General features: G+C 44.5%; 1 protein-coding gene across 1 annotated transcript in view; it reads right to left on the bottom strand.

Annotated features, from left to right (window-relative positions):
* The window catches only part of clec16a (C-type lectin domain containing 16A), a 37176-nt gene that overhangs the window by 3240 nt on the left and 12907 nt on the right, over positions 1-21029 (bottom strand). The window contains exons 6-20 of the mRNA XM_056407918.1: positions 18976-19099; positions 18222-18396; positions 17781-17831; positions 17429-17539; positions 12325-12562; positions 10771-10873; positions 10585-10685; positions 9592-9711; positions 9270-9379; positions 7150-7194; positions 5510-5560; positions 5288-5416; positions 4875-4995; positions 1668-1819; positions 500-704 (exon numbers count right to left, since the gene is read on the bottom strand). Coding sequence (XP_056263893.1) covers positions 500-704; positions 1668-1819; positions 4875-4995; positions 5288-5416; positions 5510-5560; positions 7150-7194; positions 9270-9379; positions 9592-9711; positions 10585-10685; positions 10771-10873; positions 12325-12562; positions 17429-17539; positions 17781-17831; positions 18222-18396; positions 18976-19099 — 1836 coding nt within the window. The remainder of the gene's footprint in view (positions 1-499; positions 705-1667; positions 1820-4874; positions 4996-5287; positions 5417-5509; positions 5561-7149; positions 7195-9269; positions 9380-9591; positions 9712-10584; positions 10686-10770; positions 10874-12324; positions 12563-17428; positions 17540-17780; positions 17832-18221; positions 18397-18975; positions 19100-21029) is intronic.

Raw genomic sequence — 21029 nt, 5'->3', positions numbered from 1 at the left:
GGGGGGACACACACACGGCAGCTCGGGGACCCACATCTGACTCGGATTGGACGCCGGGCCCAACTGTAGCTGCCATTCAACGAGAGGCCGTTGGGTTTACAGCCACGCCGCTTGGCGAGACTCCAGATCTCCCTTAATACCCCCGTGTGTGTTTCTAAAGAACCAGAGCGCCGGGAAGGGAAGTACGAGGCACTGGCGGGAGAATCCGTCATTGTTTACAGCAGCAGAAGGAATGGAGGAGGAGGAAGTCATTTATTGGAATTGAAAGATAAGAGCGGAATGTCTGATTCAGAGGAATGACCCTCATTAAAAAGATGAGCGCTCACGTCCATGGAGAGCAGCTTCACTTCTTAAATTTAGTGATTATCTTCTCAGAAAGGTTCATCCTTGTGAAACATGAGCTAGAGGATTCTCTATTGTTGTGTATTGACTGTTATTTTCACTCATCTCCCACTTGATTTCATGGAATAAAACACTGGACCGCGTCCCGTGCTCTCACCTGCGATCCTCTGCATCTTCATGCGCCGGGCCTGGATGCGGCCCTTGGCCAGCCTCTGCTTGGCGATGATGCAGCGGATGTGGTCGGCGAAGATGAAGTTGGCCTGCAGGATGGGGAGGGGCTTGGCGTGCGGGTTGGAGCCGGGCTTGTGGATGACGATGTTCAGCGCGCGGCTGTCGTCCTCGACGCCGGACACCTGCATGTCCTGTCGAGAGAGAGGGGGGGGGCGGAGTCAGGAGAGAGCGGAGAAAAACGTAGAAAAACAAGAAAGCGAGAGCTGCAAATGGATGGAAAGGTAACGGGAACTTAAACTGTAGCTGCGTTCATGAGGTCAGACTAAAGTGACCTTCACAAAGCAGAAGATGGAAGAAAAGCCGACGTCATAGGATGACATTGCATTGTGATTCGTCTACTGTAAATCCATGGATCGTGGAGGTCTCCATCGTGGAATATGCCTACTATTCATACACTCTGTCATATTCATTGAATGTATTTAAACTCTAAATCTGTCCTTCTGGTCACATGACATCTATTGCATCTGTCCATCCTGGAGAGGGATCCTCCTCTGTTGCTCTCCTGAAGGGTTATTTGGGAGTTTTTCCTGGTCCGATGTGAGGTTTTGGGGCAGGGATGTCTATGTGTACAGATTGTAAAGCACTCCGAGACAAATTAGTAATTTGTGAAATTGGGCTATACAAATAAACTGAATTGAATTGAATTGAATTTCACAATAGCTGTGTGGATGTTACGCAATACACTCTTGCAGAATTTCTCTGTAAAAATGAAATGCGCTATCGGCTCCACTCCGACTCATCTGTGGCCGCGCCGACGCAGCGTGACTAAACCCGTGAAGTCGCCGGGGGCGACGGTAAAGAGAGATAACGAACGCTCGGCCGATTAAGCATCGCAAGAAGTTATTTGGTGAAAAAAAAGAAGAAGGCGTGATCGACGTCTGATGAGAGAAGAGGAGGAGAGGAACGGAAAAGACTTATTGGTGGCAAGAGGAGGAGATGAGGAAAAATAAGAAGAAAAAAAAATCACCAAATGAGAAAATAAATGAAAACAAAGCGTAATTGAAAAGTAGAAAGATGGAAGGAAAGAAGTTAAAGTATAAAGAAAAGAATGAAAGAGGACTCATTGGCTTTAATGGCCGACACGGTTCTCTTACTTGCAGGAGGCCGGCGAACTTGACCACTCCCCACCCGAGGCGCTTGGTCTCCGGCTCCACCAGACTCATCTGGTACACGTCCACAGCGAGGAACCTCTGGGCCTGGCCGCCGTCTTTACTGACCACCATGCAGGCGATGAGGTCGCTGTTGTCTGGAGAGAAGCGACAGAGACACGACGGCGAGGGGCCGGACTTTAGCAAACGACACCACCCGTTATAAAGAATAGGATTATTTCAGCTTTGATTTCAATGCATCAACTTGTGGGCGTTTAGCGGGTATTTTTCTTTTAGCCTCGCGGTAGATTTATCAGACATGAAAGAAGAAGAAGTGCCATGGCCGTCATATCAAGAGGCCTCAGAGTCCTTCACACTCGGCGTGTTTTGTCTGGAGGGCGAGATAAGACGTCTGCTAAGTCGAAACTATTCTCCAACCACAACAGGATGAAGCACTTTACACAAAGTAGAGGAGTCTAATTATTCTTTGGGGGAGTTTGGTCTTAAACTAAAGTCCTGGACAGGCTTTGACAAAACGTGACACTAAAGTCAGAATTTTCTAAAAGTATGTGCACTTCATCTGAAGGGAACACAAATACACAAATATGTGCCAATACATCGTGAAGATGTTGACTTAGAAAAAGAAAAAGAAAAACGTAAATGTCTTATTTTTCAAAGCGGTTTTTTTCTTTCATTGAAGATACCATTCAATGAATCATAAATACTCTCTACATAGTTAATGTGTAAATGACTATTCTCTGGTTGTTAATGAAGTCTCTACAGAGGTGTGTAGAGGCCCATCTCCAGTGTTCTAGTGGTACATTGTGTTATCGCCTTAGAAGACTAACGGAGGGGTAGAAAACCCTTAAAACCCCTTTTTATGTGAGCGCAGCTGAAAACAGTTTTGCAGGTGAGAGAAGCTATAAAACTGGCCTTCCTTTGAGCCACAAGAAGAACAACATTAATATTTCCAATACAAATCAACGGGCTCTTTGAAGCCAGCACTCCCGGCACCTGTTGCATCACAGAAGGCAGACAATGGAGCGACTGTGTTCACAGGTACGAGAAGAAGCTAAAACAAAGCGTACGACTTTCGTGTTTCGGGTCACGCTGGATATAAAACGTGCGAAGCCTTCAGTGTCGTCAGATTCTTCTAAAGGTGACTCATCCTCGTGAGTGAATGTTCATGCTGCGGTGGTTCACACGCGTTTACAGCCAACGATAAGTCCACTTCCTGATACACAGTCCAGGTACAGGTGCTGGCAGTAGCACTATTGGTCAGAGAAGGAGTTTGTGGTTTGTTTCTATGCATTAGTCAAATGATTTTGAGATCACGAAAGTGGAACACTCCGTCATTTATGGCCGTGTCATGCAGTCCGAAGACAGAAAACGTGTGAAACAATAGAATATATTCAGATACCGCGACACCTCTCAGGATCTGAAGGCTCTCTGCCGCGTCGCCGGTTTGATCCCCGTCATCGGGACACTAAGTTTAAATCTTTACCCGTTTCCAAAAAAGTACCCGAAGCTGCAGCTCGGTCGTCACGGACGATGAGATAACGACGGAGCGGGCCACAGACCGGACGGCCGAGAAACAAGCGAGAGGAATTTACAATGAACTATTGATAAAGATGATACTTAGAAATCGCAAATAAGATGCAGTGGTGCAAGTCATATTTTACAAATTGCGTCATTTTCTTAACTTTTCATCTGTGAAAGAGGAAAGAAAAACTTTCTTTGCTTGCATCATAAAGAAGATAAAACCACATGATGGGCTGTGAGGGGAACCGTGTTCTCTCTTTCTGAGAGCTTCAATGAGGGAAGAGGCTCATTTCAAGAGAAGAGAGAGAGCGAGAGAGAGAGAGAGAGAGAGAGAGAGCGAGGTGGCTGCCCCGTCTGCTCTCAGGGTGAAAGACACAAGTAAAATGGTGGATTATAAACCGGTCACATTGTCATTTTGAGGTGGTAACAGACGTCCTGTAACCCTGCGATTCTTCTTCTGGTGCGTCTGCGTGACCGAGCACATCGAGCTCGCGACCGCGGCGCCTCCAGCTGAAGGTCGTCCGTCCTTCAAGGAATCCAAGATTATGTTATCCGAATATTGCGTCATCATTTTTTTGGGAAGATTATTTGCAGCGTAACACTCGGTTCACGGTCGACGATCAAAGACAACGAGAGGATTTAGACGAAGCCGCTAGATTTGGTTCTAGTGAAGATAAGAGGACGCGAGGAGGGCGCGAGGACAATGTGAGGAGGGAGTGAGGAGGACGCGAGGAGGACATGAGGACAATGTGAGGAGGGAGTGAGGAGGACGCGAGGAAGCTGTGAGGAGGGAGTGAGGAGGACGCGAGGGGGACGCAAAGAGGATGTGAGGACGTGAGGAGGATGTGAGGAGGACGCGAGGACAATGTGAGGAGGGAGTGAGGAGGACGCGAGGAAGCTGTGAGGAGGGAGTGAGGAGGATGCGAGGAAGGAGTGAGGAGGACGCGAGGAAGCTGTGAGGAGGGAGTGAGGAGGACGCGAGGAAGCTGTGAGGAGGGAGTGAGGAGGACGCGAGGAAGCTGTGAGGAGGGAGTGAGGAGGGCGCGAGGGGGACGCAAAGAGGATGTGAGGACGCGAGGAGGATGTGAGGAGGACGCGAGGAGAACATCTTTCATTTTCTCAACTTCTCATCTGTGAGAGGAAAGTAAAACGTTCTTCTCTTGCGTAATCCCATCACTGCTCTTGTGGTGATAGACGAGTGTCTGTGATTATCTCCCTCCGCCTTTCTTCAGTTAGACTTTTATTACAGTAATTACCCTTCATGTAGTATTTATTTTTATGGCTGTGGCAGCGGGGGGTGTTAAGGCTCGGCTGCAGAGTGGGTGGAGCGGGGGTGTGGTTCAGGGAACGGTGTCTGATTGTCATCAGCTGGTCTGGGGACAATCAGACCAGCTGATGACAATCTGTGTTTGTGTATCTGCGAGGCGGTGACTTCAAAAGGAGCTGGATGGACTGGAGAGGGGAGGAGCGTGCAGAGCAGAGACACAGTCTGCGGTCGGAATAAAAACTATTACCGAATATCCCTCTGGCTGCTGGTGACTTATTGGTGCTTTAGGGGGGGAACCTACTAGTGACAGCGACACACTTGTCACAATGGCGTCCCACCCCGAAGCTTCGGCTCCACTTCCCAAAAGTGTAAAGCCGATAAATGAATAACGAGTCCCGACTCACTAAGGTCCAGGACGTCGTCCGTCTTGATCAGGTCTTCAGATCTGGTCAGAGGCAGCTGCGTCTCGGGTTCCCTCTGCAGCTGAAGAGACAGCGACCGCAACATGAAGAACACACGGATCGCCTGAGAGAGAGAGAGAGAGAGAGACATTAACACAGGTGTCAGGTTGAAGCGGGTTACAAGCAAATGAAAAGAACAGCAGAATGAGTGGTGGTCTCCGTTTTGCAGCATAATTGAAGTAATGCAAAATAAGTTACACCTGCTATGTTTAAGTTTACATAATTCTGCTCTCATGTGAAGAAACTCATATTTCTGCATAAATGACCCGATTCTCCACGAGTCCGACGACTCGAACTCGAGCGCCGGGCACTGTAACGGTCAGTGTTGCGCAACGGCGTGGGCCGAGCGGCCGTACCCGGCGCGTCTTCTCCACGTCTCCACAGGGGAGCCGCTTCATGAAGTCGATGCCCGTCAGGGGGGTGCCGGTGGGCGGCAGCAGCACCGAGGCGTCCATCATGAGATACTCCACGTTCAGCGGTTTACTCTGCAACACACACACACACACACACACGTGTGCGTGAGGACAGACGAGCCCACAGATCAACAGACGTGACGCGTGGAAAAAAGGCCAACTGACCGTCAAGCTCCGGTATTCATCTTCAAACATGTCCAGGAAGATGTCCTCGCCCTGTGAGGACATGAAATCAATGCGCTTAAATTCATAATTATATTATTAATTAGTCATAATTATAGTGTAGAATTGTCACATTAATCATGAACACACACACACACACTTATAGGATATGACTCATATCAGAGTCAATATCATATACTCGATGACTCATCTCACAACACTTTATCTACTCTAAGGTGACTTATTAAAATAGTATGTGGACATTTTAAACTGTCGCCTCTTTTCTCCTAACATGACGCATCGGGCTGAGCGTTCCTCCTCTTCCTCATGAATGATCACCGGAGTTCCTGAATGACGTTCCTAGAACAGGGAACGCTCAACTTGTGCTTGGAGACGCACAGTTGAGCGTCTCGGCCCAGAGGAGAGGGGTTGTTTGTGTGCTTGTGATACGGATCGACACACACACAAGTGAAAAAAGAAACTACGGTGTGACAAGATGTTGTAGGTTCATTTCTCAAATGGAAGAAACAGGAACATTATTTTACACATTCATTTATATCCACTACTTACCAGCTCAGTAACATTTGTATTGGAGGAAGGCAACTCAACAAAGTACTTTAACTAGATGACAGGGCTCTTGAATGCGGCGCTAAGTGGAGTTGCGATATGGTTTGATGATTTAATCCAGTAACAGAGCAACATTTTGAAGCACGCAAGACATTTTTATTTATTACAACGTCCAATGTTTTCTCCCGTTTCATTTCAGATTAATCAGCATTATATTATTTAATCCAAATATACTTTAATAAAATAAGCATTTAATCTCATGAGATTCATTATTCAAACTTCCACTTATAAATAAATATATATTCTGAATCTTTTGGTAGACGTTGGAGAGGATATTCTAAATGATTTTAAACTTTTATCATAACCTGTTGAGTGAACCAGTTCTGAACAAAAAGCTGCGAGGAACAATTTAATTTATTTCCTCTTCAGGAAGTTAATGCTTATATCAAGAGTATTTACCTGAACGCTCTCATATAAACACTCGGCCTCTTCTTGACGGCGAGCCAAACTCAACTCCACTCACTCAAAGAGAAACAGAAAGCAGCGATAGCTACGAGCGAGAGGCAGTAAAGTAAACGTCGGGAACACTTTCGCTTTTACCTCTTTAGCTTTCAGGGAAATGGCTTTTGTTATAATAAGTGGATGCGTTTAAACACACACACACACACACACACACACACACACACACACACACACACACACACACACACACACACACACACACACACACACACACACACACACACACACACACACACACACACACACACACACACACACACACACACACACACACACACACACACACCTATTGTTGATACACGCATCTCAAGGAGAACCGTTTTCTTGATTATTCTTCCTAGATCACCGTGTTTTTCGGTTTGCAGCCAGAACATCGAACGCTTCTCACGCGATATTTAACTTTATTATCATTTGTTGGACAGCAGATGAATGCTTAGCTTTTCCTTCCTTGTACTTCTTTATGTGTGCATTAATAGTATGTATGTGTGGGTAGATGATTGAGAGAAGCACTTGTGGGTGGGCAGGTGTGTGTGTGTGTGTGTGTGTATTCTCACCTTGTAGAATTTCCGCAGTAAATGCAGACTGTCCTCTCGACCACCCTGCAACACAAACATTAATTATATTAGCAAACAGTCTAAACCACCCACACACAGAGAGAGAGAGAGAGAGAGAGAGAGAGACAGGCGGAGAGACACAGAGAGCGAGAGACAGAAAAAGAGAAAGAGAGAAACAGAGAAAGACAGAGAGGCAGACAGACAGAGATAGAGAGAGACAGATAGAGAGAGAGACAGACAGACAGACAGAGACAGACAGACAGAGAGACTGACAAAGAGAGAGCGAGAGAGAGAAACAGAAGAGACAGAAAGAGACAGAGACAGAAAGAGAGAGGGACAAAGAGAAAGAGAGATAGACAAAGAGACAAAGAGACAGAAAGACAAAGAGACAGACAGACAGACATAGAGCGAGAGAGAGAGAGACTCTTAATAGAAACTGCTATACAATGCCGTCTCCTGTGCTTTTGTTATGAAACATTTCCTCCTTCTCCGGTTTCTCTCTTCACAGTGAGAAGAATAACCGGAGCGCAGGAGGAAGTTCAGACCGTCGTCTTCCTCCTCCGGAGTGAGAGGACATACGTCCAGTAATCCTCCAGCAACGTGACGCCATGTGTGATGAACACGGAATAAACTAAACCTGGAAATAGTGGCCCGTTTTTCTCATCAGAGATGAGTCAGCCATTTCACAAGCAGGCGGAAAGGCAACCAGAGGTCAGAGGTCAAGTTACAATAATAGCTACGGAATTAATATGCAACGGTCGATAAGTCAGTTTTGTGTCTTTATTGCACACAAAGGAGAGCCAGATGTCAGTGAAACTAAAATAAACTTAAAGATTAAAACTAATGATCCTAATTAATTAATGCTGAACTGTGTGAGCAGAAACCCGTTGAGAGGAAACCAAGAGGAGGTGAAACATGAGGAGAGGGAGAAAAGTAATACACCGAAGATTGAGAGAGTACCGAGTAAACCAAGATGGGTAGCAGAGGAGAGAGAGAGAGAGAGAGAGAGAGAGACGGAAAGATTTGAAGAGAGAGAGAGTGAGAAGAGGGGAAGAGAGAGAGAGAGCTAGAGAAAGGAGAGAGCTAGAGAAAGAGGGGAAAAGAAAGAGAGGGAGCTAGAGAGAGAGGGGGGAAATCTAGAAAGAGAGGGAGCTAGAGAGAGAGAGAGAAGGAAAGATTTGAAGAGAGAGAGAGAGAAGGAAAGATTTGAAGAGAGAGAGCGAGGGAGGGGAAGAGAGAGAGAGCTAGAGAGAGGGGGGGGAGAGAGAGAGGGAGAGAGAGACAGTGAGGGGAAGGAAGGGAGGGAGAGAGAGACAGTGAGGGGAAGAAAGGGAGGGAGAGAGGGAGGGAGAGAGAGACAGTGAGGGGAAGGAAGGGAGGGAGAGAGAGACAGTGAGGGGAAAGAAGGGAAGGAGAGACAGTGAGGGGAAGGGAGGGAGAGAGGGAGGGAGAGAGAGAGAGACAGTGAGGGGAAGGAAGGGAGGGAGAGAGAGAGACAGTGAGGGGAAGGAAGGGAGGGAGAGACAGTGAGGGGAAGGGAGGGAGGGAGGGAGGGAGAGAGAGAGACAGTGAGGGGAAGGAAGGGAGGGAGAGAGAGAGAGACAGTGAGGGGAAGGAAGGGAGGGAGAGAGAGAGAGACAGTGAGGGGAAGGAAGGGAGGGAGAGAGGGAGAGAGGGAGAGACAGTGAGGGGAAGGAAGGGAGGGAGAGTGGGAGGGAGAGAGAGACAGTGAGGGGAAGGAAGGGAGGGAGAGACAGTGAGGGGAAGGGAGGGAGGGAGGGAGAGAGAGACAGTGAGGGGAAGGAAGGGAGGGAGAGAGAGACAGTGAGGGGAAGGAAGGGAGGGAGAGACAGTGAGGGGAAGGGAGGGAGGGAGGGAGGGAGAGAGAGAGAGACAGTGAGGGGAAGGAAGGGAGGGAGAGAGAGAGAGACAGTGAGGGGAAGGAAGGGAGGGAGAGAGTAAATGAGGAGGAGCAGACGGCTAAGTGAGGTTTGGAGAGAGTTCTAAGAAGTGATTCAGTTACAACCAGATCCAACTTTCCACCTGCTCGCTCTGATATGTTGACAGTGTGTATGAGTAGCGCGTGTGTGTGTGTGTGTTTGTGTGTGCGTGTGTGTTACCTCCAGGCAGGCCAGATGGACGTCTTTGATGATGCACTGGTTTCCAGACAGAACCGACTGCTTCAATAAGAGGCAGCTCAGCTCCAGAGTGGCAAGACGCACTTTACCGTCTACACACACAGAGAAGCACATCAGGAAGAAGTTAAAGTCAGAAAATAAAGCAAAACGTTTATTAAACATTTCGTCTCAACAAAGCAAAAAGTTTGCATCAAATAACGTTTACGAAGTTAATATCTAATATGTAATCAATTGAGAAAAATGTGTTTTACATCCACAATGTCATATTACATCGTGTGTGTGTGTGTGTGTGTGTGTGTTTTACCTGGCTGTGATGCCCGACTGATGACTCTGATGAGTCGCTCCACCAGCACCAGGCTGTAGGAACTCTTCTCCTGGTCGGGAACCGGCAGCTGCAGACGCTCCAGAAGATCTCGGTTTATACCTTCAGACGGACGGACAATCAGCCTGGATTCTCAAATTAAAGTATATATATAAAAAAAAAATTTAAGTAGCCATAGTGACTCTACAGATCGTGCTAATACGCCTGATTAGGGGACACGAGGCGTTATCTGTGTTTAAGAGAGGTAACACGTTTCATATTATCTGGCATTTATGTAAATAGGGTGGACGAAATAATAGAAACGCCTGTTGGCATAGCACAACGTAATTCACAACGGTACCACAAACAACACCCTCCTTCATACGGTTAAACGATAACCAGAATCATCGCCTCCTCAAAGCCGGCCGGTCATGATGGAGTTCCCACATGTCGTCAGTTCCTCATTTCATCCCACTCGTCTTAAAGTTCATGAGGATCTCTGAACTTTGGACAAACGAGTTCAAGAACCGACCGGACGGAAAACCCAGAACATTGTAAATCTTTGCGACGGCGAGACGTTTTCATCATAGTGATACTGAGATGTATTCGGGTCACGCGGCTACAACTGCGTGAATATTTAAACTCATTTAATGAGATGCACAGTAGGACATTAACAGTTCTGTGTAAAAAAAAAAACACGACTCTAAACGACTAAAAGATGACAGGAAGTGAAGTTGGGGCCGAAGCCGTTGCCACGGCAACCGCGACCAAGCGAAATGAACGAAAGGAAAAAGAAAGTGAGAGAGAGACAAAGAGAGAGACTGACAAAGTGAGAGAGAGAGAGACAGACAGACAGAGGGAAAGAGAGAGATAGACAGAGATAGAGAGAGACAGAGATAGAGAGACAGATAGACAGAGAGAGAGAGAGAGGCAGACAGACCGAGAGAGAGAGACAGACAGAGAGACTGACAAAGAGAGAGAGAGAGAGAGGCCAACCTCTGCTGTGAGAGACGGCGTAAAGCAGGCAGAGGACAAACAGGGCGTGGTAGTCGTCGTGGTTACAGTCGAGGGCGCTGTACACCATGTCCAAGAACGGCCTGCGGAGAGAGAGAAAAGATATCGGATCGCGTCCACACCTCCTTTTATTCATTCTTTCCACCCCGTTCAGACGTGCACCCGTACCTCTGTGTGTGGGTGCGGGCGGCGGCGGTCTTCTCCTCATCGGTGATGTTCTGCTCCGTCAGCTCCGACACTTTACACTTCTCCATCACCACCATCTCTATCTCTGTGCACGCACGCACGCACACACGCACACACACACACACTTTGTACTTCCTCACATGTGGATCCAGAGATGAAGTGTTTTTCACATCCACGTCACACCTCAACAATGAGCTCCTGTCCCCGGTGAATATGAACGTAAAGTCTTGTGTGATTCCTTCTCACCATTTGCTGGGTCAAAAGATTGTTAAAATGTGTTGATCGGTGTCGCTATTGAACAAAATGCTGATTTTATATGCATAACAGGACTGTATGATGCATTAGAATGAAATACATACTTTAAAATCAATAATTTTCTGCCATATATCGCTGTAAAAGTTTCTTATTTTATCTTTTTTTTGGGTGTCTTTGTGTTAAAATTCTGTGCATCTGTGCAGACGGACGCAATAAATATTATTATGAAATATAATTATTGTGAAAATATTGTCTGTTTCAGTCAAAGTGAAGCAGGAATCACATCAGACGAGTTGATGACATTTTAAAATAAATACACACACACACACATTCGGATACTAACACAAACACACACATGCACAAAGAGCCGGAGTGAGAGACAGGCGGAGAGGTGAGGAGCACGGGATGGATGGTGTGTCACCATGGAAATGGACAGTTGGTCTTGTCAGTGGTGGCCATGGTAACAACAAAATAATGTGCCAAAATGAGGGGGGGGGGGCTCATCTCAAAACTATCCAGAGAGGATGTTTTTTGGTTCAATGGACTTTCTGCATTTTTCTTCTTCTGCATTTTCTTTCCTGTTGCCTTCGGGTCGATTTGACCCGATTCAATGTTTCACCCTCCTGTCGCCTTCGGGTCAATATGACCCGATTCAATGTTTCACCCTCCTGTTACCTTTATATTTACTAACATATTTTACCCTTGGGGTCAATTTGACGCCAGCAATTAAAACCTCCAGAAAATTATTAGAATTAATATTGTTTTCCAAGTTTAAGTGTGAGGCACTTTATGTTTGTTTGTTGACTACCGAAAGAACACCGACATTAAACATTGAATGGGGTCAAATTGACCTGAAGGCGACAGGAGGGTTAAATATTGAATCGGGTCAAAATGACCCGAAGGCAACAGGAAAGAAAATGCAGAAGAAGAAAAATGCAGAAAGTCCACGCTTTAATTATTTGACGTTTGTTATTTTTAACACTTCCTTCTTCAGGGTTTCCGCACGCCGTAACTATCTCACGATGAATTTGGGAAGCGGCAGCAACAACTGCACACGAGACGAGAGAGACACGCCCTCTTTTCTGTTTTGAGACGAGGGCTGCTGCCGTGGTGGCTGATGGGTAACCAAGGTGCATCATGGGAGACTGATGAAAAGCTGAGCAACACAGCTGTGTACTGCTGTGTCCAATGACACACACACACACACACACTCGCACTCACCTTCCGCCGTCTCCCCACTCGCTCTGCTTCCCTTAGAACTCCCTCCTCCTCCCTCTGTACCTTTTCCCTTCTCCCTCTCTCGGCCTCCCTCCCCTTCTCCTCCTCTGGCGTCGTCGTCCCAGCCCTCCTCTACTCCTCCTCCTCCAGTCCTTTCGTCGTCGTCCTCCTCCTCCTCGCCCAGGTTCTTGTAGTTCGGCCTCTTCTGAGTCCTCTTGCGGCCGTGGTGGCGGGAGAGCTCCAGGGAGCGCTCCAGAGATTCGGGGGGCTTGGTGAAGCGACGCACACCTCCTGCACTGGCCTGGGGGAGGAGACGCAGAGAGACGCCGTCACGCCACTCGCACAGCATCATCAGAACGCTACTCTAGTCGTCTGAATCCATTCTTGTGATGGTGAAAAGATGTTTCTAGTTTTACAGGATTCATACACATGTTGACCAATGGATTTCAATTACTTTTCTATAACTATTCTATGACTTTTCCTTGATTATTCTATAACTATTCTATAACTATTCCATAGCTTTTCCTTGATTATTCTATAACTATTCCATGACTTTTCCTTGATTATTCTATAACTATTCCATGACTTTTCCTTGATTATTCTATAACTATTCCATGACTTTTCCTTGATTATTCTATAACTATTCCATGACTTTTCCTTGATTATTCTATAACTATTCTATAACTATTCCATGACTTTTCCTTGATTATTCTATAACTATTCTATAACTATTCCATGACTTTTCCTTGATTATTCTATAACTATTCCAAAACTTTTCCTTGATTATTCTATAACTATTCTATAACTATTCCATAACTTTTCCTTGATTATTCTATAACTATTCCATGACTTTTCCTTGATTATTCTATAACTATTCCATGACTTTTCCTTGATTATTCTATAACTATTCCATGACTTTTCCTTGATTATTCTATAACTATTCCATGACTTTTCCTTGATTATTCTATAACTATTCTATAACTATTCCTTGATTATTCTATAACTATTCTATAGCTTTTCCTTGATTATTCTATAACTATTCCATGACTTTTCCTTGATTATTCTATAACTATTCCATGACTTTTCCTTGATTATTCTATAACTATTCTATAACTATTCCATGACTTTTCCTTGATTATTCTATAACTATTCCATGACTTTTCCTTGATTATTCTATAACTATTCCAAAACTTTTCCTTGATTATTCTATAACTATTCCATAACTTTTCCATGATTATTCTATAACTATTCCATGACTTTTCCTTGATTATTCTATAACTATTCCATGACTTTTCCTTGATTATTCTATAACTATTCCATGACTTTTCCTTGATTATTCTATAACTATTCCATGACTTTTCCTTGATTATTCTATAACTATTCCATAACTTTTCCTTGATTATTCTATAACTATTCTATAACTATTCCATAGCTTTTCCTTGATTATTCTATAACTATTCCATGACTTTTCCTTGATTATTCTATAACTATTCCATGACTTTGCCTTGATTATTCTATAACTATTCTATAACTATTCCATAACTTTTCCTTGATTATTCTATAACTATTCTATAACTATTCCATGACTTTTCCTTGATTATTCTATAACTATTCCATGACTTTTCCTTGATTATTCTATAACTATTCTATAACTATTCCATAACTTTTCCTTGATTATTCTATAACTATTCTATAACTATTCCATAACTTTTCCTTGATTATTCTATAACTATTCCATGACTTTTCCTTGATTATTCTATAACTTCTATAACTATTCCATGACTACTCCATGACTTTAATAACTTTTCAATGACTATTCCATAACTTTTACATAACTTTCTTAATCACTTTTTAAGGACTATTCAATGACTTTAAACTAAATATCCATGACCAAACATCTTGTGAAATCTCGGCATAAACATGAAAAAGTGAGAAAATAATTTAGTATTTAAACCAACAAAGAGAATTCCAAAGCATACAGTATAAAACCGTAAATGACTCAGATGAATGAGACAATAGTTTAGATTAAAGGAATAAACATTTATGTCTTTTCAGTTAGGGAACGTTAGAGTATGAAAGCGCGTACGCCGCTTATATTTTGAGCGTCATTCTTTAAAAAGCATATTAATTACATAAAGCGTAAATGCACATATTAATATAACACATTTCCATTACTTTTCCAAAAACGTTTAGAATTTTTTTTTTTTTAGGACTTTTCCAGGCCTGCAAATAACCATTAAAAAAATCCAGGACTTTTCCAGGTTTTCCACGACCGTACGAAGCCTGAATAATAAAGCAGCTCCTCTAACGAGACGCACGGGAGAAACCGACTCCCAGGCAACGACGTCGCCGCCGCCACGCTTTACTGGCAACACACACTTTAATAACCCCTGTGCCTCAAGCGCCTCACAACCACCAAGCCTTACAGTAAACCCTTCTCTTGTGAACACACACACACACAAGCCTCTTCCTCCCTCATACACTTCAGAGACAGTGAACTCTTGACACACACACACACACACGTTGGTGAGGCCATACTGGAACTAGAAGTAACCGACTCCTCGCATGTACCGCACGATGCAGACGTGCACACAGGAAACAGCTGCTCAAGATAGCAGGCCGAGAAGAGACGTCGGCCGGGCGGCAGGAACATGGAGGAATCAGATTATTAACTCCTAATTCTGGTGGCACAATTACTTCACTGTTTTTAGATTTAAGAAATTAGAATGACTGTACGAGAAATACAAATAAATAAAGTCACGTGGAAAGCGTCAGCGCGTGCTCAGGGTGCAACGGAATCGCATCATTGGTTAATTTTTTACAAAGTTGATTCACACTAGAAGAACCGCCTCACACCCGCATGTCGGCTTGTATGTGTGAGTCCACAGCGACCTTTGACCTTACACATTAAATCAGATGATCAACGGGCCGGGATGTTGTGATGTCACGTAACATAATGCAAACTGTGTGTTTATATGTATCCATGTAATACAATATGCACTATTATTAAGAGTTGTATGCATTTCCTAGAAGCGATTGAGGATCCAAATAAACAATCTGAACACCAAAATAATGGATTAATTTGGAGAAAACCAGATTTGAAGAGGAAGAGGAAAGAGGATCAGGTCTCTCACGCTGAAACGAGGTGGCCTTATTTCACATCACACGCTAACCACACATGACACACGTGTGCAGCGGTGCAGCGTCAGAAGATCCTCCTCCTCCTCCTCCTCCTCAAACTGTTTCTCAGAACACACGTTTACTGGAAGGAATTCAAAACAAAAAGTTAGACCTATATGTTTCAGTCCTCTCGACTAAACATCGTGAAGAGTAAATATTGACATCCCGGCTCGTCTCCTCACGGCAGCGAGGTACGAAAGACTCAAATGTGTTTTAGAGGGTTTCCGTTTCAGATAAAGCCAAACTGATATATTATAAACCCTGAAGCCGTAGCAACTCATTTACCCAGAATAATTACACACGGCTCTGTAATCCGTCCAAAAGCCAGACAACAAAAACGTTGTTATCTTTATCTAACAGTACTAAGGAGGTCTGAGCACTTAGCATTGTTCTGTAGTCGCTGCTAAAAACACGCCGAGTGTGTGTGTGTGTCGTCAGAGATAAACCACAGACTAGCATTATAGAGTGTGTGTGGCACCTGTTGGGTGAGTATGTTCTGGTAAACCGCTCACACTCTGAGCCTATGCTGAGAAATTGCGACACACACACACACACACACACACACACACACACACACACACACACACACACACACACACACACACACACACACACACACACACACACACACACACACACACACACACACACACACACACACACACACACACACACACACACACACACACACACACACACACACACACACACACACACACACACACACACACACACACACACACACACACACACACACACACACACACACACACACACACACACACACACACACACACACACACAGAGATAAGCACTTGCAGGAAAACATGTGAACAAAATAGAGAGAAAGAAAAGAAGAGAAAAAACTACTTCCAGGAAAGAGATTTGGGTTAGGCGAGCCGGCCCGTGTTCCAGCTCGTGACCTCACTTCCTGCCACATCACAGACAAACAGGACGAACCACTCGACCACCTGCACAGACACAACGCTTCACGCTTCATCTACAATAAATCAAACAATAACACACCAAGGAGTTACATCCTAGAGTTATATCAGATGTGGCGGAAACTAAATCATACCCACACAAAAAAAAAAACTTTCCATACGTCTTCAGGCATTATCAGAGGCTTTTAGCCACAATAAATCAAGTTATTCTACCCCAGAAGGGAGAAAGAGAGCGACTCCAGTCATCAAGTCGGTTTCATTTGTGAGAATATCCTCAACCATTCCTCCAACGGCCTGCAGAGTGTATGAACACTACTCTTCTCTTTCTGTGGGTAACTGCTCCACTAATGTTTAAAAATACAGCATGCGGCACTCAAAGTGCAGAAAGCAGCAGAGATGAATGAGTCGCCGACGGCGACTAGTCCGGGTCTGGAAGTCTCTCGTTGTGGTAGACCGACGCCGTTGAGACATCACGCCTCAACTCGCATTCACTAAAAAGGTGGGCTGCTTCTTACAACAGCCACAGGTCACACAATAACCACAAGAGTTCTCAGAAACATTAACTATCTTACAAACACATGGTCAACAAGTGAAGAAGAGGGAGGGGGAGGAGGGGCTGGGGTGTGTGAGGGGAGAGAAACTGAATGACAGGAGAAGAAGAAACTGGGAGGTTGAGAGATTAGAAAAAGAGAGAGAGACAAAGATAAGAGAAGGCCTCTGGGGCAGAGCCGGGGAGGAGAGATGAACGTTATGAAGAGAGAGAGAGCGCTCGAAAAATGTAAAGAAGAAACTATGGAGATAATTAGCAGAGAAACCCATGACCACACACACACACACACAGTTGCGCTGTACTGTAGTGTGTGTGTGTGTGTGTACACCCGCATGGCCCTGTATCACAATGTACACGCTCTGCTGTGTGTGTGTGTGTGTGGGCGTATATATTGCAATTAAGTGTTGTTTATTGATGTTCTGCGAGTTCTGTTTATGTTGAATATTCTGGTTTCTGCACTGTGTGTGTGTGTGTGTGTGTGTGCGTGTCTTACCGTATTCTTGAGTGTGCTGACCGTCTGTGGGGTGAAGACCGACAGGTCTCCGTTGAGAATGACCTCGGCCAGCGAGTTGACCATCGGCTGGTAGTGGATGATCAGAAACACCTGGGGACGCACGGAGGAACACAGGTAGGTAGGAAGGAAATCTAGAAACAAGAGCCGCTCGTTGAAGGTAAATGAGGTACATGTGAAGGAAAAGTACGGCAACGTTCATAACTTTTAGTTCCAGAAATATCAATAAATTCAGATTCAGAACTGGACAAACGGCTTTGAAATTTTAGTCTGCCGATGGCTGGTGTGTGTGTGTGTGTGTGTGTGTGTGTGTGCGTGTGTATGTGTTGCTTACTTGAGACAGCAGGTAGAGGGACACCTGAGGGTTTATCTTTCGCTCTTCAGACTAAAGAAACAGAAAGGTTAAAGGTCAACGTCTCACACATTTAAATCAAACATTTATAAATCACAGCGCCTCTTGCACCAATTTGGAAATGTTTGTCAAGAATGTAAAATCAGTGGCACGGTCTTTTTAAATCATTAATTATGGGAAAGATTTACTGGTTCCACCGTCTCAAATTTAACTCTTACATCTTTGTAAATAATCTGTAATGGAATTGTTCGCACCAACTAAAAGATTACACTCAAAGATATGTTTTTTTATGAGAGATTTTGACGTTTTTAGCCCGTTTAATTAAGGCTGCAACTCAGATGGGACTCTACACGCACCGTTTCTCTATTTGAGTTACTTTAATACGACACAAGCTCAACTCCTTCAGACGTGAAGGTCGCGTACCGTCTCGGAGAGAACCAGCGAGTAGACGTAGAGGGGCAGGAACAGGCGGTTGAGGAGGTGGTCGGTCAAAACGTCGTTCAGGAATTCACAGTTGATGATGAGAATGTCGTTCAGGTAGTGCAGGTGGTCGAGGTGCTCGGCCACCAGGTCATTCAGCTTCCCTCGGTTCTTGTGTCTGGCACACAACAAAGAAAGATGGCATCTTAATCCATGTGCAGATTCATAACGCGCGCCTTTTCTTATTGCTGCCATGGCGTGCAGCAAAAAGAAAAAAACACACATTATAAAAAAATAAAATGTAAGGTTGATTAATTTCAGTGATTGAAAGAAAAAAGTGAAAGTATAATCAAACTAGAACGGGCACTCGGTAGAGCGCATACCTTCGCATATCACAAGATTGGGCATTGAATTATGAACATTTTGGCATTAGTTGCATGCCAATTGGATAGAAATTGACCGTGCTATGGTAAAAAGAAGATGTTGACCTTTTCATGACCTTGACCGTTGACCCAATTGATCCCTAAATCTAACCAAATGGTCCCCGGATAATAACCAATCATCCCACCAAATTTCATGCGATTCGGTTTAATACTTTTTGTGTAATGCGAATAACACGCATACAAATAAATAAATAAATACATGGCGATCAAAACATAACCTTCCACATTTTCAATGCGAAAGTAAAAAGCACCAGGATGAGAGCTCAAACTAGACATGCCTGACCCCTAGAGGCCACAGAGAGCATTACACCTACTGTTCATCGGTCTGCACACACTTGTCCAGCTCCAGGACGTGGCTGCCGATGAACCAGACCAGGTTGCTGAAGTACGGGACCGCCGTCTTATCTCGGATGTAGTGCAGCATGTGCTGATTGTCCACTGCAGAGAGAAGGGGCAGCAGGATTAATACCCGGGTTCCCAGGGCTGCCCAAAGGTATCAAACACCCCCCCCCACACACACACACACATACATAATCATATGGACACACACTTTACAAAGGAATTGTGAGAATGTGAGAGTTAAAGATGATGAATTGTTTTTTAAACAAACAAAACCAGTCAAATTAAGAAGGGAACTTTTTTTGTATTATTAACAAACCATGTCAAGTCAAATTAAGTACACAAGCCGGTTCACAATATGAAAACGGGGAATACTACTGGAGTTGGTTTAGGAGGAAAGGCTGTCTCTCTCGCTGGAATAAAGTAAAGAAAAAGGCTTTTACAACCGGTTTCCTCTGTTTAATCTCAGCCTGACGCTTTGTGAAGAGGAGTTATCCCCAGATGAGAGCAACATCTGGAACATGGAGGACAGTATTTTCTGCTGCACCCATAACAAATGTTAAACTGCCCATTGTGACTGTCAATGTTTTATCGAAGTGCGCTGCTAAATTGGAGGATAACTCTTATTTTTCTTATTTAAATGGGATTACTGTTAGTTTTTAAAGGTATGCAGGGTGTTCAGCATGTACAGATTGATTCACAAGGACAATAATTGCAAGGATTCACACGTCACATGTATAACAAATAGTGCTGGTTATCAACAAGCATGCAATGAGTCATCATAACATTTAAAATGTGAGGCATTATAAATCAATAAAACGTCTCAGTTTAACAGCAACTATATTAAAATCAAACCATCTTAAATAAACAGACGGGTTTGCAGCGTGAGGGAAATAAAACAACACAATATCACTCAGTCCTAAAATAAATAAATAACTTTTAAAAAAGAGACTGAATGAAGGGAACCAACTTACATGAAACTGGAGTTCGGCAGGTTGGTCACGCAGAGGGAGGAGAGACAAGGAGGCGGAGGGGGAGGAAGAGGGGAAAACACAGGGTTAATGTGTGTAAAGAGGAGGGGGGGGGGGATTTTAAACTGCAAACAATGGCATATCTGGCAAAGCAGTTAATATGTTACCGTATCATTTAAAACAAACAGCGAGTTACCGGAGAAAAGGCGAGTGCAGCAACAATAATAATACAATTAAATCACATCTACAATGAAACCATCTTGATGGAGGATTTAAATCCTCTTCCAGGTGGTCATTTGTTGCAGCACACGACCAAAGAATCAGCAGGAAGCATCAAGTGGTCAGCATTTTGTACTCAAATGGTTTCCATCCTGACACATTTCATAGGTAAGTAAATCACATGAACAAGTGGGATGAACTTTGTGTGTCTTTGACTGCATAACATCTCAGTTTAACGACTATCCTCCGGTGCAGGAGCGTCTCAGCCCGAGTTGATGCTTCCCCCCCTGACAGATTCCTTCCTGTAGCGTGGAGCAGACCAGCAGCAGTACATCCCCACGACCACCAGGTGGCTTTATAAATGACATGCAATCCTATTACGAAGTCAGTCGAGCCAACCTTTATGTGGTCACTGTCGTTACAGAATCAAGACTTTAGGGTAAAGTGTTCCACGCTGGACTAAACAGACCGGACGCCATCGTCGATACGCAGCAGAATGTTTGAAGAAATTAAATGTTATGTGCCGTGAAGAGGAGCACGATGTGTGGAGAGAGAAGCCAAAGCCACTAAAAAACTACCCAACAGCGACCAGCTCAGAGCCCAGACAGACGGCAGAGCACAATTCGGCCTCTGGGACAACCCGGTTACAGACTCGCCTCACCGGGCTTTTATTTTGAAGGCCTGCATGGTGGAGCACGAGGCAGTGAAACCGAACCTCGTGGTATCGCTGCTGCCGCCTTGAGCCTGTCACATGACAGTCTGGAACAGATGATATTTGTATATTCAATTTGATCCTTTACGGGGTTATTTGACTCAACACAGCTGCTGGCTGACTGCAG

This window comes from Pseudoliparis swirei, chromosome 23 (genome assembly GCF_029220125.1).
Source record: "Pseudoliparis swirei isolate HS2019 ecotype Mariana Trench chromosome 23, NWPU_hadal_v1, whole genome shotgun sequence".
NCBI lineage: Eukaryota > Metazoa > Chordata > Actinopteri > Perciformes > Liparidae > Pseudoliparis > Pseudoliparis swirei.
The sequence above is the reverse complement of the archived record's forward strand: the minus strand, read 5'-3'. Positions and strand labels throughout refer to the sequence as shown.